Genomic DNA, 15,033 nt, shown 5'->3' on the forward strand with positions numbered 1-15,033 from the left:
TTAATTTGCATTTTGGTTTATATGTTAACAGGAAGTTTGCTGTTTCTACAAAAATCCCTGACACTAAATGGTGTCAGAAGTGTTGTGTGGGTAAGTTAAGATACAGATAGATATAATCTTAATGCATATATCTGTTCCTGCAAGCAGTTCAAATATTTACTGTAATTTTGGCTTGCGTATATCCTGTATTGATCTGGTATCAAAATGGCCAGCTTGCAGTTTCACATGTCATACTTGAGACCAGTCTTCAGTATTTCTTGCCATGAATTTCTGGATGCTTTACTGTGAAACACTATTTTCCTGAAATTGTGAAAGCATCAACTCCGGAGAAGGTGACAGAGTGCAGACTCAACTGAGGGGAAGTGAAACAGTGATACAGAAGTACTGGGGAGACATTGAATTGAAGTGAAAAATTCTCTCTCTAATTCTGCCAGGCTTTCACAAGTATTAATTTGTGCAGATGGCAGCTATTTAAAATCAAAGGAAGAATGTGCGGGTTATCAGGCTTTGATATTATTTTTCCTTCATGCGGAAGTAATCTCCAGAGACTTCAAGAGCTGTAAATTCATTCATATCAGCTTCTGAGTTTGCCAAGTGAATATTTCCTCCTCATTATGATAAATTGCATTTTGTCACAAGTTTGAAAAGAAATCGTATAGCCGATCAACAAATCCTTTTCTAAACAAAGACAGCATACCTACATGCCCAACTCACTTGTTTGCTTCATCTCCCCCCTTCTAAGAATAAAAGTTTCATTATGTCTTAGCAACAACAGTAGTAATTGTGACAAGATGATTTTGTCACAAAGTATAGATATGGTAGAGTGTTAAATAAGCAGTTTAGTATTTTTACTATGCATATTTAAGAGAAATGTTTGAAATGCCAAGTGTCTTTTGGTTGGAAAAGAAGTTGATGTGACTGGTTAAATGGGCAGGTCTTGCACTCCTTTGAGAATCATTGGGAGAAGAAGCAGTTGAGATATGAGTTAGGGTGTGTACTGTCTAATGTTGAAGGGAAGGACGTAGTGAAACCTAGGGAGTTAGAAAGAGGTGTTAAAAAGAGCTAATACAGAATAGAAAAGGCTACAGTTAACAGTCTAGACTATGTTCCAGAATTGAGATCTGTTACAGTTGATCTAAGTGGTTGAGTAGCTGGGACAGGAAAGTGTCAACTTCTGAATCAATCCATTCGCCATTGGATATTCTGAGGGATTTTTTTTCATAATAGTTATTTTTTTCATAATGGTTTTTCATAATGGTTTCATAATGGCTTATGGTTGAGGCCAGCTACCGTTTCCTATATATGATTGCTGGCCTCCCAACCCTCATCGTTGCTGTAGTCCATGGTCTGCTCACCTAGTTAAAAAACTTTTTACACCTAGGGGCGCCTAAGTAGTTTTTTGATAATTGTTTTTTTATAACTTTAGGGCTATTTTAAATGCTGTTTTAATAGTTTTGCTGATTAAATGGGTTTTACTCTCTTGTAAGCCACTCTGAGCCCGGTTTCGGCCAGGAAGAGTGGGGTATTAAATTGAAACAATAAATAAATAATAGTTTATAATATTGTCGAAGGCTTTCACGGTCAGAGTTCATTGGTTCTTGTAGGTTATCCTGGCTGTGTAACCGTGGTCTTGGAATTTTCTTTCCTGACGTTTCGCCAGTAACTGTGGCAGGCATCTTCAGAGTAGTAACACTGAAGGACAGTGTCTCTCAGTGTCAAGTGTGTAGGAAGAGTAACATATAGTCACCTCTGCAGGAGTATATCGTATACCTTGCAGCTGTGGAGAAGTTTACATCGGGACCACAAAACGCAGCATACAAACAAGGATAAAAGAACATGAAAGATACTACAGACTTGGCCAACCTGAGAAATCAGCAGTGGCTGAACGTGGACTGACACAAACAGGACACAGGGTCTTATTCCAAGACACTGAAAGACTGGACAATTCTACCAACTATTTTGTCAGATTGCACAGAGAAGCCATTGAAATTCATAAACATCAGCACAGCTTTAACAGAAAAGAAGAGAGTTTAAGAATGAATAAGGCTTGGCTTCCTGTTCTGAAAACCTCCAGACTAACAAAGACAATAGTCAACAATAGCCATGCAGATTAGCTTTGGATTTCACACATTAACAGATCACTTCAGGATACATTGGTTCCATATTAACATACCACACCCTCATTAGCACATTATCTTGATACTTACAGGACAATGATTAGCACATTACTTTTGCAGGACAGTACTCAGCTCAAACCCAACCTCTTTCTGACTATATGTTACTCTTCCTACACACTTGACACTGAGAGACACTGTCCTTCAGTGTTACTACTCTGAAGATGCCTGCCACAGTTGCTGGCGAAACGTCGGATAACCTACAAGAACCAAATAATAGTTTCTTTTTAAGTAAACTGACTTGCTGCACCTTGTTGAACTTTTAGGGCTGTTACTCACTTACCAAGAAATAGGGCAGAAAGTGATTCATCCCTAAACTGGGACTTCACAGTAATTTTGTAAGTTGATAAACTGCATCCTTAGAGGAGCAGTTTAAAGAAAAGCTATGAGTGGTGGCAACTGATAAGGATGTAGAAATAAGTAACAGGCTGAAAGTCAGTGAAATATCCCACATGGACCCATTAGCAAGCAAAACCGGCAGTAGCAGAGTGAGGCAGTGCTGGCCATTTCACCAGCCACTTAGAGAGGCAACAAATACATTTTCCAAACAAATAAATACAAGTAATTTATTAGTATTATTGGCTTACAGAGTTTTGTACACTGATACCGAAATATAAATGAATAATTCTAGTATATTACTTTGGGTAAAATGGCCAGTAGCACCTCACTCTGGTGCTGCCTGTTTTGCTGAGGTAGTGGTTCCAGGTTGGATATTTCACTATTTAAAAAGAAAAGAATGGAATTGCCAAGACACATAGGGAAACTTTGTGGAAATTATCATCTGTGCCTAACTCAAAAACGATAATCTTGCTGAATAGCATTCCATGTGTTATGTTCATATGAGGATTTACAACGCAAATGTATGATCTGCTCTATTGTTAACTCTCAGCATTGGAGGATGTGGGGATTTTGGGAGGGGCTGTGGCTCAGTGGAAGAGCCTTTGCGTTGCATGCAAAAGGACCCAGGTTCAATCACTGGAAGCTCCAGTTAAAAGGACCAGGCTATAGGTGATGTGAAAGACCTCAGTCTTAGACCCTGGAGAGTAGGTGCCAGTCTGAGTAAACAATACTGGCCTTGATAGACCAACAGTGATTGTGTGGATATGGGCTATATTTGCTGCCCCATGGTGATATATTAGTCTAGCATAATCCTGATGCCATAGCATTCATACATTTATGGAGCTACAGCCATGTATGTATAGGGATCTTAATGTTGCAGAAATTCAATATATCTAATTCTCACCATGGCCAAATCTGTGAGTACTTAAATCTGGTGACTGAAGTCATGAACAAACAAGACAGATCATTCTACATACATTAAAAAATGCCCCAGGTTTGCAGAAAATTCTAAAATGAAAAAAAATGCACTAGGGGGATTAGAGCACCCACCCCCATTACGGAAGCAGTACTTGTAGCTTTAAGAAACAAATTCCCTCAGTGGCTATTTCTGGGCAACTACAACTGTAGAGCAACTATGGTGCTACCACAGGCTTTCCCCTACTCCTTGCCAGAAGCATTTGCAACGTTCCCGCACCTAGAATGGGAAAGTGCTTGCTATACACTTCTGTGGCTGACAGGCAGCCCAATCCTAAGGGAGTGGGGTAAAAAGCAGTCCAGGGATGGCTTAGCCTCACATCCTATAGAACAACTTGCTGCCAAGTGCAGCAAGCTGAAAATAAAATATTGAGAGAAACCCTGTGGAACTCTCCAGGGCTATGCCTGCCATTTTGCAAGCGTAACTTGGCGCCTGAAAAAAGGAGCACACCCCCCAGGGAATGCACTGGGAATGCCCCCTTTGGTGCCAGTGTGACGCCTCGCACCAAACAAATGCTGCCGGCAAAGCAGCGCTGGCGCCCATGGCTCACACTGCCACTCAGCTCCCCAGCAGCAGCATATTTGTCCCTGCGGGGGCATAAGTGCCCATGTGGAGGGTGTAAGTGACACACCGCCACAGGGGTCACACCGCCTCCAAACTGTTTATGCCCCCCCTTCAGGATTGCTTGGTTACTCCTGATATGTAAGACTGATGAATCAGCGCAGCACAGATGTTTCAGGGATCAGGTCCCTTGAGTTTAATAGAGCATGTATATGCTTTGTATTTCATTTTATTTGTTTGTTTGTCATATTTATATCTTGTCCTCCCCCTGCCTAGGCAGGGCTCAGGGCAAATTACTTCATAAAATAAACATAATGCTTTATCATTTTTATTTTGTAGTGAGAAATCCTTATACAGGGCACAAATATCTTTGTGGGGCTCTACAGTCTAGCATTGTTCTGTTAGAGTGGGTTGAACCAATGCAGAAATTCATGCTAATCAAGGTAAGTTTCAGAAATTCTCATTGTTTCTAATTCACAATAGCAAATCTTGGTTCTTATGGTAGCTATCGGATATTCACCTGAATGATGAAAAGGACTTGTTTCCCTTAGATCTGTCCACTTACAGCTCATCTTTCACACACACACACCAAAAAAGGCTGAGTTAATTTTTAAGAATGAAAACAATATCTCCTCTTAAAACAAGCAGTATCTACAATCTTAAAACAAAACACTGTAATCTTTTTAAATTCCATTAGCAGAATATTGTTCTAGCTCTTAAAAGTCTTCCTGTACAAAGTGGCCCTTCTGTGTGTTCTTGAAAACACACTGGTGCACAACCTCACGCAACTCATTCCATAGCTTCCAGACCATCCCAAAAAGGCTCCAAAACTGTACAAATCATTCTTCATGAAGGAACTTAAAGCAAGGCTTGGTTTATTGGAGCAGATCCCCTCTAGCTCAGTTAGAGCTGAGCTAGATGGAGAGGAGGCTTTCCCACCTTCTGCTGCAAGCTGCTGTGCCTTGTAGGGTCACTGGACACCCTAGGAACAGTTAGGGGAGTTACGTTGGAAGGTGAAATTGCCAAAAACTACCCCCCCTCCATGATTGGAGGTACCTTCCACAAGTAAAAAAGGAAGTTGGGATTCAAGCCTTAGATATTAAATGGCAAAGGAACTGCAGATTGATTGAATTATAGTTTGCATTTAGAAATGTTATTAATTTACGCCCAGTGTATATTTCAGTTGCTATAGCCAAGGTAGATATTTTCAAAATGCCTAGGAATTCTTTAAAATGCATAAATATTTTGTTTATTTGTTTGTTTCAGCATATAGACTTTCCTGTACCTTGTCCATTAAGGCTGTTTGAAATGCTGGTAGTTCCTGAACAGGAATTCCCTTTAGTTTGTGTTGGTGTAACAAGAGGCAGAGATTTCAACCAGGTGGTGAAGTTTGAGACTGTCAACCCAAATTCTACCTCTTCATGGTTTACAGAAACAGGTTTGCAAATTACTTTGATCAGACTTCTAAATATAAGGCTGTGCCCAGTGGTGCCTTTGTACTCAAAGAAGGACATCTTTGGATCTAACGTGTGGTTTGAATTCAACCCTTAGTTGTCTTATAAGTCAAGTGTGATTGGATCCACAGGTTGGATCCAAAGGTGTCCTTCCATAGCTACAAAGGTTATGGTGTTTCTGTAGATCCCATTAAGATGGATTCTATGCTGTTCTCTGGTTTGTGTCTAACACTAAAATTTTCAAATTCAGGATTCCTAATGCTTTTACTTAAAGTGGGGCAGAATAAAGAGTTAAGTTTTATAATAATGATAAAAGATCTGCCTTGTTTTGAATGCTTCCCTTGCTGTAATGTTGGCACTTACAGAGCTGATTTATGCATAAACATGTTGATCATCTCTACATCATATAATTTAATTTCTTATAATTTAATGTGTGATTGTACCCTCTGAAAATTATTTATGGTTAGAGTGTCAGACTAGGATCTGGGAGACCCAGGTTAGAATCTGCCATGAAATCTTACTGAGTAACCTTGGGCCTGTCACACACTGTCAGTCTGTCCTAACTCAGAGAGTTGTTGTGAGTATAAAATGGGGGGTAGGGAAACAGGGTTGCTTTGCAACCCCATTTTGGATAAAGGTGGGGAGTAAATGAAGTAAATCAGTAAATAATTTATTCAAAGTAAATAAAGTGTGCAAAGTTTAAGGGGCAATTTGTCTTCTAATTAGAAGTATCTAACTTGAAAACTTGAATGAGTACCTCACATTTGTGTGTAACTTTTTTTCGTTACAGACACTACACAGTCAAATGTTGTACATGTAACGCAACTGGAGAGAGATACCATTTTAGTCTGTTTGGATTGTAAGTTGAATGTGTGAGTCAAATATCCCTATTAAATAAATTGCATAGTTTAAAGGAAATTGTTGAATAATACATGGTCTTTATATTTTTAGGCTGTATAAAAATAGTAAATTTGCAAGGCCGGTTAAAATCTAGCCGAAAACTGTCTTCAGAACTTACATTTGATTTCCAGATTGAATCTATAGGTAAGTATAAATTTTGCCATAATAATGTATTGTCTAGCTCTTGTGGTATTTCACTGGATGCTTTTGAAGAGGTTAAGGTAGTTTTCTGTTTTGAAGCTAAAAGTCTGTCTACTCAGTTGTCAACAAAACAAAGGCGTAAACTGGGAGCTTGCTATTCTATTCTATTCATGTATTCATATCCTGCTGTTCAGCGAGATTAGTTCCCGCTGTGGCTTACAGTTCAAATCCATAACAATTAAAAGTCTGTGTGATTGATGGAGTAAAGTCAGATTGCTTTTGGAGAGAAAAGAAACCTTGGATTGGGTCCAGCACAAAGACCATGCCTGTTTCTCCCCTCCCAACACTTCTTTCTGAGTTTATTCCTAGGATTGTATGACCATGTGGAGTAATAGCTATGTGGGTTGGGAGTCCTCAGGGATAAGGGTGGGAAACTGTTCCCTTCTTCCTTTTCCATCTGTAGAGTTGCTCTCATGGAAGAGACAGGGGGGAGCAATTTTATCCTCTTTCCCCTCCCCACCCACGTAGCTTTTACTCCATGACACCAGGAATATATTTTCCTGGTATCAGAAAGGACTGCTGCAGAGGGGAAAGTCAGGAAGACTGGTGACCATCAGCATCTTCCACTGATAGACTGCAGAATCTAACCTGTTGCCCGTGCTGGAGAAATGGCATCCTTCTATGGTTGATGCATTAGAAATGGGGAACAGGTAATTAAAAGATGGTATCTTCACCCATTCAAAAACTGCTTGTGTCTAGTCCTCTCCCCAAGACTTAGTCTTTAAGCTTTTAAGCTGTTTATTAAATCAATGTGCCATAGATGGCAAATACCTGCATACATGTATGCAATCAAAACAATTAACCTGAGTTGTCTTTTCCTACCAGTTTGTCTACAAGATAGTGTTTTGGCGTTCTGGAAGCATGGAATGCAAGGCAGGAGTTTTCGATCAAATGAGGTAAATGTAGTAACTGAATAAAAATTGTTGCCACTCCATTGAATTGGTTAGAAGAATAAAATCGCAGGCAAGATAGCTCTTCTTCATTATATCCATTATGATACAAACTTTAGATGATTATGCAAAATACAGCAAATATTAGCTTGTCTGTAAGTTCTAGCCTTTCCCTAAAAGAAATTGCTAACATAGTACAGTGATAAAAAGATAAGAGCTGGAACTTCCCAGTTCAAGTTTCAGTTCATTTGTGAACTTGATGGGAAGCCTTAGACAAACTACCTACCTTTCAGAGATGACGTCCTTTTACTGAGTAAGGTGCAAAGGACAACAGAGAGAAGTTGATGCAGTTTGCGTAATGTTAAACTCAGAGCTACATTTATTAATATAGTTATAAAAATGCATTTGTTGAACAGCAGTCAAAGCAGCTATTGGAGTCTCCCAGGAGTCATCTAACAGGGAAGGATGTTGGGAGCACCCACTGTATTCTAGGGAGCAGATAACCCATACAGTGGCCAGAGTTGAGAAAATGGGCATTGTAGGTCAAAAGAATAGTGTTGATTGTAAAAGAAAGGACACCAGGGCTGGAAGGTATAGAGTTATTAAATGTTTCTTGTGCTGCTTAGCTTTTTTATATTTGTACAATAGTTCAATTAACACTGTCTATGGTAGTCCATCAGTTACTTCCTGAGCTCATAAGTTTAGGAGCCCTTAAACATTATGGGGCAAAATTCCATTTCATATGTTTACATACAGCCCATTCCTGAAGGGGGGGGGGACTCATTTTGGAGCCAGTGTGATCCCACGCCAGCTTAGGTGCCCCCTTAAGGTGGCACCTACACTGGCATGGGGGCAAACACGCCAGTGTCTGGGCGCCACTGGCCGCCACCACCAGCACAGCCACACTGGCAGGGTTTTCCTGAAAGGGAAAGCCTGCACCAGCATGGAAGGGGCATTCCTAGGGATGGAGCTGCCTTTAGGCAGCTTCCACAGCCCTTTCAACCCGGGAACACCCCCTTGAGCAGCTGTGGGGCTGTGCCACCTTTTTCGGTGGCACAGCCTCATTGTTTTCAATGGGGCATTTCCCCCTTTCTCGTAATTTTATTTTTAAATGCTTTTTTATGCTCTGTGGTGGCCAGGAAGCCTCTGAGGAGGAGGGACAGCTCCACTGCTCTTGGCCGCCGCGCATCTACCCCCCCCCCCTTTCAGGATTGCGCTCATAGCCCTTTTCCTGAAGCAGTTACAGAAAATCTTTAGCTGACGTGATAATTTTTTAATTATTCATTTCTTTGAACCCTTTCATAAAATGCTGCAAAAAAAAAAATTGCAAAATTATTCAGCCGGAATGAATTCATTAAGTGTTTAAAATGACAAGAGCCATTTATTCTCAAATAGATCACACAGGAAATTTCTGACAGTACAAGAATATTCAGACTCCTTGGATCTGACAGGTATGATTGATCCCACACCTAATATATTAAAGTAAGAGTGGAAGCTTTCTTTCTTCTTTGAGAACAAACCTATGCTCTGCCTTTTTGCTTTCAGTTTTTCAATATGTCAGAGGACTTACCTTTGACTTCTATGTATTTCATACTGTTCAGTTTTATTCCTGATTATGAAAATTTAAGTTGAACATCATAGTTAATTTCATAAATAGGAACAGGAGAGAGAGTGCAGCCGTCTCATGTCTTTTTAGTGTCTCACAGGAGGGATGGGGGACAAGTGAGTGTATCATCCCCCTGACCTCTAGGGCAGGGGTGGGGAACCTTTTTTCAACCAAGACATTCCCCACCCCTGCTCTAGGGTTTCCATTCTTGCAAGTAGTGGATCTTACATATCCAGAAGTGGATAAGTAGCAGATTTCCAGGATATCTTCTCTAGTAATTGATCAGTAACTTTCCCTTTGCCAGGTGACAATGCACCTGTAACAACTGGTTTCACCAGGACATGGGCAAGGTGAACCCTATAAGCAAGAATATATTCAGAGAATTCCTAAATTGAAGTGTGCATTGGTCATATTAATTAGAATTTTCCTTTTTTTAATGGATTCCTTTATGTTTCCCATTGGTAGGATTTCACCCATTATTTATTTATTTATTTATTAACAGTATTTATAGTCTACCTTTCCCACAGGGACTCAAGGCAGATTACACATAGTGAGCCACTACAGTCACAAAACTGGCATATTCAGTAACCAATACATTAGGATTTTAAAAATCTGGAACCACCAGAAATAACTGAAGTATAGCATAAGTTGGTTCTTGTAGGTTATCCGGGCTGTGTGATCGTGGTTTTGGTATTTTCTTTCCTGACGGCATGTTCAGAGGAGTAACACTGAAGGACAGTGGGGGTTACCGCACTTGTATTCCCAGCGATGTATTAAGAGTTTGAAAACGTTCTAAAAAAAAATATTGTTCACACTTTCTGTGTATTCCCAGCAATGTATTAAGAGTTTGAAAACGTTATAAAAAACACTTTGTTTGGCCCCTTTAGCTGTGAAGATGTTTTCCAACCATTTATAAGCCGTAGTATCCAAAAACCCTTTTAAAGCAATGTTTTTTATAACATTTTCAAACTCTTTAATACATCACTGGGAATGCAAAGTGCTGTAACCTCCAGTGTCTCTCAGTGTCAAGTGTGTTGGAAGAGTAATATATATAGTCAAAAGGGGGGTTGGGTTTGAGCTGAGTCATTGTCCTGCAAAAGTATCAGAGGTAATGTTAACAGGTGGCTGAACATGGACTGACCCGAACAGGACACAGGGTCTTATTCCAAGACACTGAAATACTGGACAATTCTACCAACTATTTTGTCAGATTGCACAGAGAAGCCATTGAAATTCATAAACATCAGCACAACTTTAACAGAAGAGAGTTTAAGAATGAATAAGGCTTGGCTTCCTGTCCTGAAACACTCCAGACTAACAAAGACTACAGTCCACAATAGCCATGCAGATTAGCTTTGATTCCACATGTTAACATATCACTTCAGGATACAATGGTTCCACTTTAACATACCACACCCTAATTAGCACATTATCTTGATACAGGACAATGATTAGCACATTACCTTTGATACTTTTGCAGGACAATGACTCAGCTCAAACCCAACCCCCTTTTTGACTATATATATGATCTTCCAACACACTTGACACTGAGAGACACTGTCCTTCAGTGTTACTCCTCTGAAGATGCCTGCCACAGCTGCTGGTGAAATGTCAAGAAAGAAAATACCAAGACCACGGTCACACAACCCGGATAACCTACAAGAACCAATGAACACTGACCGTGAAAGCCTTCGACAACATAGCATAAGTATTCACATGAAATATTAAGTGGTACAGAAATTACATAACTAGGATCCTACTTACAATAAGCTAAACACAGTGGTATAAACTACACTCCTGAATCATTTCTGGATACAGTCTGGAATTCAGAGAGCGTTTGCAGAGAGAACCACACTTGCAATACCTGTCATATATCTTGGTATAAACGTCAAAGACATAAATGGTGACACAGCAATCCTCTGTGCCTGCTAGACATGCAAACTGAGAAGGTTGAGTAAAATCAATTCCTATTGATTTAATGCATCTTTATCTCATGAGCCCCAGATTAGCCAGCAAGGGAGGTGTCAAAAACAGACTATGTGCTGGTTGTGGTTAGTACAAATGCAACAAGGTGAGAAGTAATTATTATCAAGTTAGCATATGACCACATGATTACAGACAACTAACGAACAGCCAGTTCAGTTAGTGACTGGCGCGAGATCTTTTTCTTGCTGGAAACTTGTGTGGATATTGTTTTTGCTATTTTTGTGCATGTCTGGGACTAGTGAAGTTCAAAATAGCTACTAGGCAATGACTGTTCAGTATGAGCATGTTAACCATTATGTTGCCCAATAGTTCCTTGATGTATTTCTTATACCTCTTGCTTATATAGCAGTGTTCATCTGCATAGCACTTCACACTGCTCAGATTTATTTATTTATTTTGCTTCATTTTTTAGAGTTGTGGTACTGGAGAGTAGGCCAACGGATAACCCTACAGCCAACAGCAACTTGTACATCTTAGCAGGTCATGAAAATAGTTACTGAGAAGCAGCGTGCACAGTGGTTAATCATGAAAAGAGAACACTACTGCTTCAACACTTAAGGCTGAAATTGCACAAGAGCTGTAATAGCCCATCTTCAGTTAGCTTGTAATTTATTGTGGTGAGTGAGAGAGTGAGTGAGAGAGCGAGAAGACTTTCCTTGACTGGTTTGGACATGATTAGCACATTTATACCACAAAAGTGCTTGATTCACCATTATGTAATCTTTGTACATATATGCAGTATTTTTCAGTGAAATGCATTGCTGAAGGACTCCATTGATTTTATGTAGATAGTGGTCAAATGTGTTACCTGTACAGTTGTAAAAAGGTTGCCAAGAACATAAATTGCATTTGGGGTACTATTTTAAGGACTCTGACTTAAAAATGGGATGCTAGCAAAAAACACAGTGCATTTAAATAACACTATTGTATTTTATTATGTAATTTACTAATACAAATGAATCTTACATTTTAGACATTGTAACCAAGGATGTAATCCTATTAGAATCTTGGGCTTTTTTAATTTTATGCAAGTACACTGGTGTTTTGGTTGCACAAAGCATTAATATGTGATGTATTTGGTCACAAAAATAAGCTGTGACTTTGTGGATATGATTTGAGCTTTATCATTTGTTTATTTGGGTAGTTTTCTGTGCTTGGGGAAAAGTACATATTTTGGAATGGGAATAAATCCCAAACAGTGGTACCTTGGCATAATGATAAGTGTTTACCATAACGGAAAAAAGCATTATTATGTGACTTTATTAACCGATGCCACTCACATCATGTTAAAAGTGACAGCATTCCATGTCATGGAGGCTGAAATATATTTGGGGCTTGATCTAGAGATGCCCATGTGCAAAAGGCTGTTACAGACCACTAATGTTCTGTGCAGTTCTGTGCAGGTTTTCATTAGCAGTTGCATTAAGATGCGTCCCTTTGTATTGGCAGAGCTGTTCTGCCATTTTAAATAGGTCCACTTTCTTACCTGTGTGTCTTGGGATCCCATGCAGGTGGCATGCAGAGGCATTTACCTGCTGTTTACCTGCTGTTTATTTTCTTTATACAGAGGGATCCTGTAGGCCATTGTTTTTCAAACTATGTCCCAGGGAACCTAGGAATCCCTTACAAGATGATCATTAATGGCAGACAAGATTCCCTGAAAGATGGTGTGCCTACCACTATTGTTCTTCCCCTGCCAGTCACAAGGAAGTGTTGGATGTGCTCTAAAATGGAGCGTTTCTTGTTCATTGCAGCACATTCGAATGGAGTGTGTATCCTGTATGATGTCCAAGAATCTTATGCAACATGTAGGGTTCTTGGCAGGCATGCAGAGTTTCCTCAGCAGACTAGTGGGTTTCTTGGTCAGCAAGAAGTTTTGAAAGCCGTAAGAAGTGTCACTTATGGAATAGCTGTTCCACATGTTGGAGAGGATTGCTAGATGGGGTGATTATCTTAATTTGGATTTCTGTGGGAGGGAGTTTGGCCTTATTATCATTTCTACATTTTTCTTCCTAATGTCTTAACACCTGGCCAAAATTATTTAGTTACTACCTCATACAAACAATGTAATTATTACACATTACAGGAACTTAGTTTTGCGCTAAGCTGGTTTTGATTGCTAATTTTCCAATGCAGTATGTAATTGCCAATTTTTTTTAAATGCACATATTGGTTGGTTTGTATGTTTTATTTGTATATGTTCTTTATACTGTGATAATATACACTAAGAAAAAACTACATTAAAAGTGATTTATGGTCTATATTGATGTTTGGTAATAATTTTGAATATTTCCTAGTGTATATAATGTAAAATAAACTTTTTTAACATGTTTGTTGTACAAGTGGATTACCACCTGCACTAATTTTCTGACTAAATTAAAATTGATTGGGGAAAAGTTGTTCTTCATTGAAATCAGTTTTGATTGCAATAAAAATGTAGAAAACAAAAATAAAATGGAAACTAAACTAGTGATATTCAATTATAATTATGCTATACTACTACATAGTATACTACATAGTTTCAGGACAGTTATTTAATTATTAACCAATACTTAACCATTAAGTCTTTTTTAAAAGATCCTTTTAGACTCAGTTTCTTAGATAAATTGCAAAATACAGGTTCAAAAAGTGTTTTTCAGGAACACTAGGGAAACCAGTTTTTTGCAAACATTTTGAGGTATAAAGAAAATGCATGTCCTGTATTTTGAAGTTCAAAGGTCAAAATCATTTTTAAAAGCTACCAAACAAAAATGCTGATTGTCACAGAGAACCATCCTGAGGTCTGCTCAGCATCTTACTCAGGTCTATTGAATGAGGTTTACTTTCAGGAAAGAGTTGTTGTGATTGCACTGATATTCTTTAAAACAGTGCTAGCAGTATGATTTTTGCATGTATTGATATGTTACTGATAGCTCATACATCAGCAGAGTTACTATCCTATCTGGGAGACTTGCATTGTGAGGAAGGAGTTGTGGGCTAAGGTTATTGTTCTTCAAACTTAGGTCTCATGGCCAAGTGAGTACAGAGCTCTGGAGGTTCTGATTAAACCCATGATTAAGGCACTCCTTGGGGCATTCAGGTAGTTGGTTACTCCATGACACTGCCCAGAGAAATTTCTACCTGTCTGGGGACCTTAATATTAAAACTGGATATTTCACACAGGCTGCTGGCATTCCATCGCCAGAGGATCTTGGGGTGTGCAAGTACAAGGGTCCCTGAGTGGGAGCTGCCCACAAGTAACAATAGAGTCTGACTTACAACTGTTTTTCATAAAAGCGAATCACCAGAAACACTGCCTCCATTATCTGAGATTTCATCCTGAACAAGTACACTACCAAACTATGGCGCAGAAGCAATCGATAACCTGCCCTGCCATACCCTGAAACAATGGACTGGAAAATGCAAGGTGAACAGTTGTCCCCAAAGCTTGCTCCAATTCCAGATGTACAGAAGGATGCACATTTCACATAGGATAATGCAGAAAGAAGAAACCAGCGTGCATTGGAACATTCAAGTATGTATATGAACAAATCTAACTAAAAAATGGCTTTAAAGTTTTACATGCAGAAAACATTTCGCTAGTAAGATATAATTCATTTAATTTATAACTTAAGTCACAGAAGTACTTATGTTTCCATTTTGAAATATTTGTCAATTATATATGCTGGGGGGTAGGAGTGGCTTGATTTAAAGTAATATCCAAAATTATCTCTGTAATATATACAAATGTATCCTAGAACTCTTTTCAGATAAAAGCCCATAAAATAGTTTTCACTCAGCTATAGTGAACGTGAGTTTTATTGTATGGTATTAGCAGGCATTGAAAACAGCAATAGACGCAAAGACCATTATCACCATTCACTTAGAAGCTCTGACTGTCAGCATTTTTGGTTAGTGGGCATTTAATTTTTGAGCTTTTTGTTCAGTTGAACTTAAAAATACAATG

The 15,033-nt window shown here is 39.0% G+C and overlaps 1 protein-coding gene across 7 annotated transcripts in view; it reads left to right on the forward strand.

Moving 5' to 3' along the window:
• MAP4K3 (mitogen-activated protein kinase kinase kinase kinase 3) overlaps positions 1 to 11,959 on the forward strand; it is a 66,939-nt gene extending 54,980 nt beyond the window's left edge. For all 7 annotated transcript variants that reach the window (XM_056853680.1, XM_056853674.1, XM_056853676.1 and 4 more), the window contains 8 exons: positions 32 to 90; positions 4,390 to 4,493; positions 5,317 to 5,488; positions 6,295 to 6,363; positions 6,456 to 6,548; positions 7,431 to 7,501; positions 8,891 to 8,946; positions 11,500 to 11,959. In XM_056853680.1, coding sequence (XP_056709658.1) covers positions 32 to 90; positions 4,390 to 4,493; positions 5,317 to 5,488; positions 6,295 to 6,363; positions 6,456 to 6,548; positions 7,431 to 7,501; positions 8,891 to 8,946; positions 11,500 to 11,587 — 712 coding nt within the window. In that variant the 3' untranslated portion in view covers positions 11,588 to 11,959. The remainder of the gene's footprint in view (positions 1 to 31; positions 91 to 4,389; positions 4,494 to 5,316; positions 5,489 to 6,294; positions 6,364 to 6,455; positions 6,549 to 7,430; positions 7,502 to 8,890; positions 8,947 to 11,499) is intronic.
• The last annotated feature ends 3,074 nt before the right edge of the window (positions 11,960 to 15,033 follow it).

This window comes from Euleptes europaea, chromosome 7 (genome assembly GCF_029931775.1).
Source record: "Euleptes europaea isolate rEulEur1 chromosome 7, rEulEur1.hap1, whole genome shotgun sequence".
NCBI lineage: Eukaryota > Metazoa > Chordata > Lepidosauria > Squamata > Sphaerodactylidae > Euleptes > Euleptes europaea.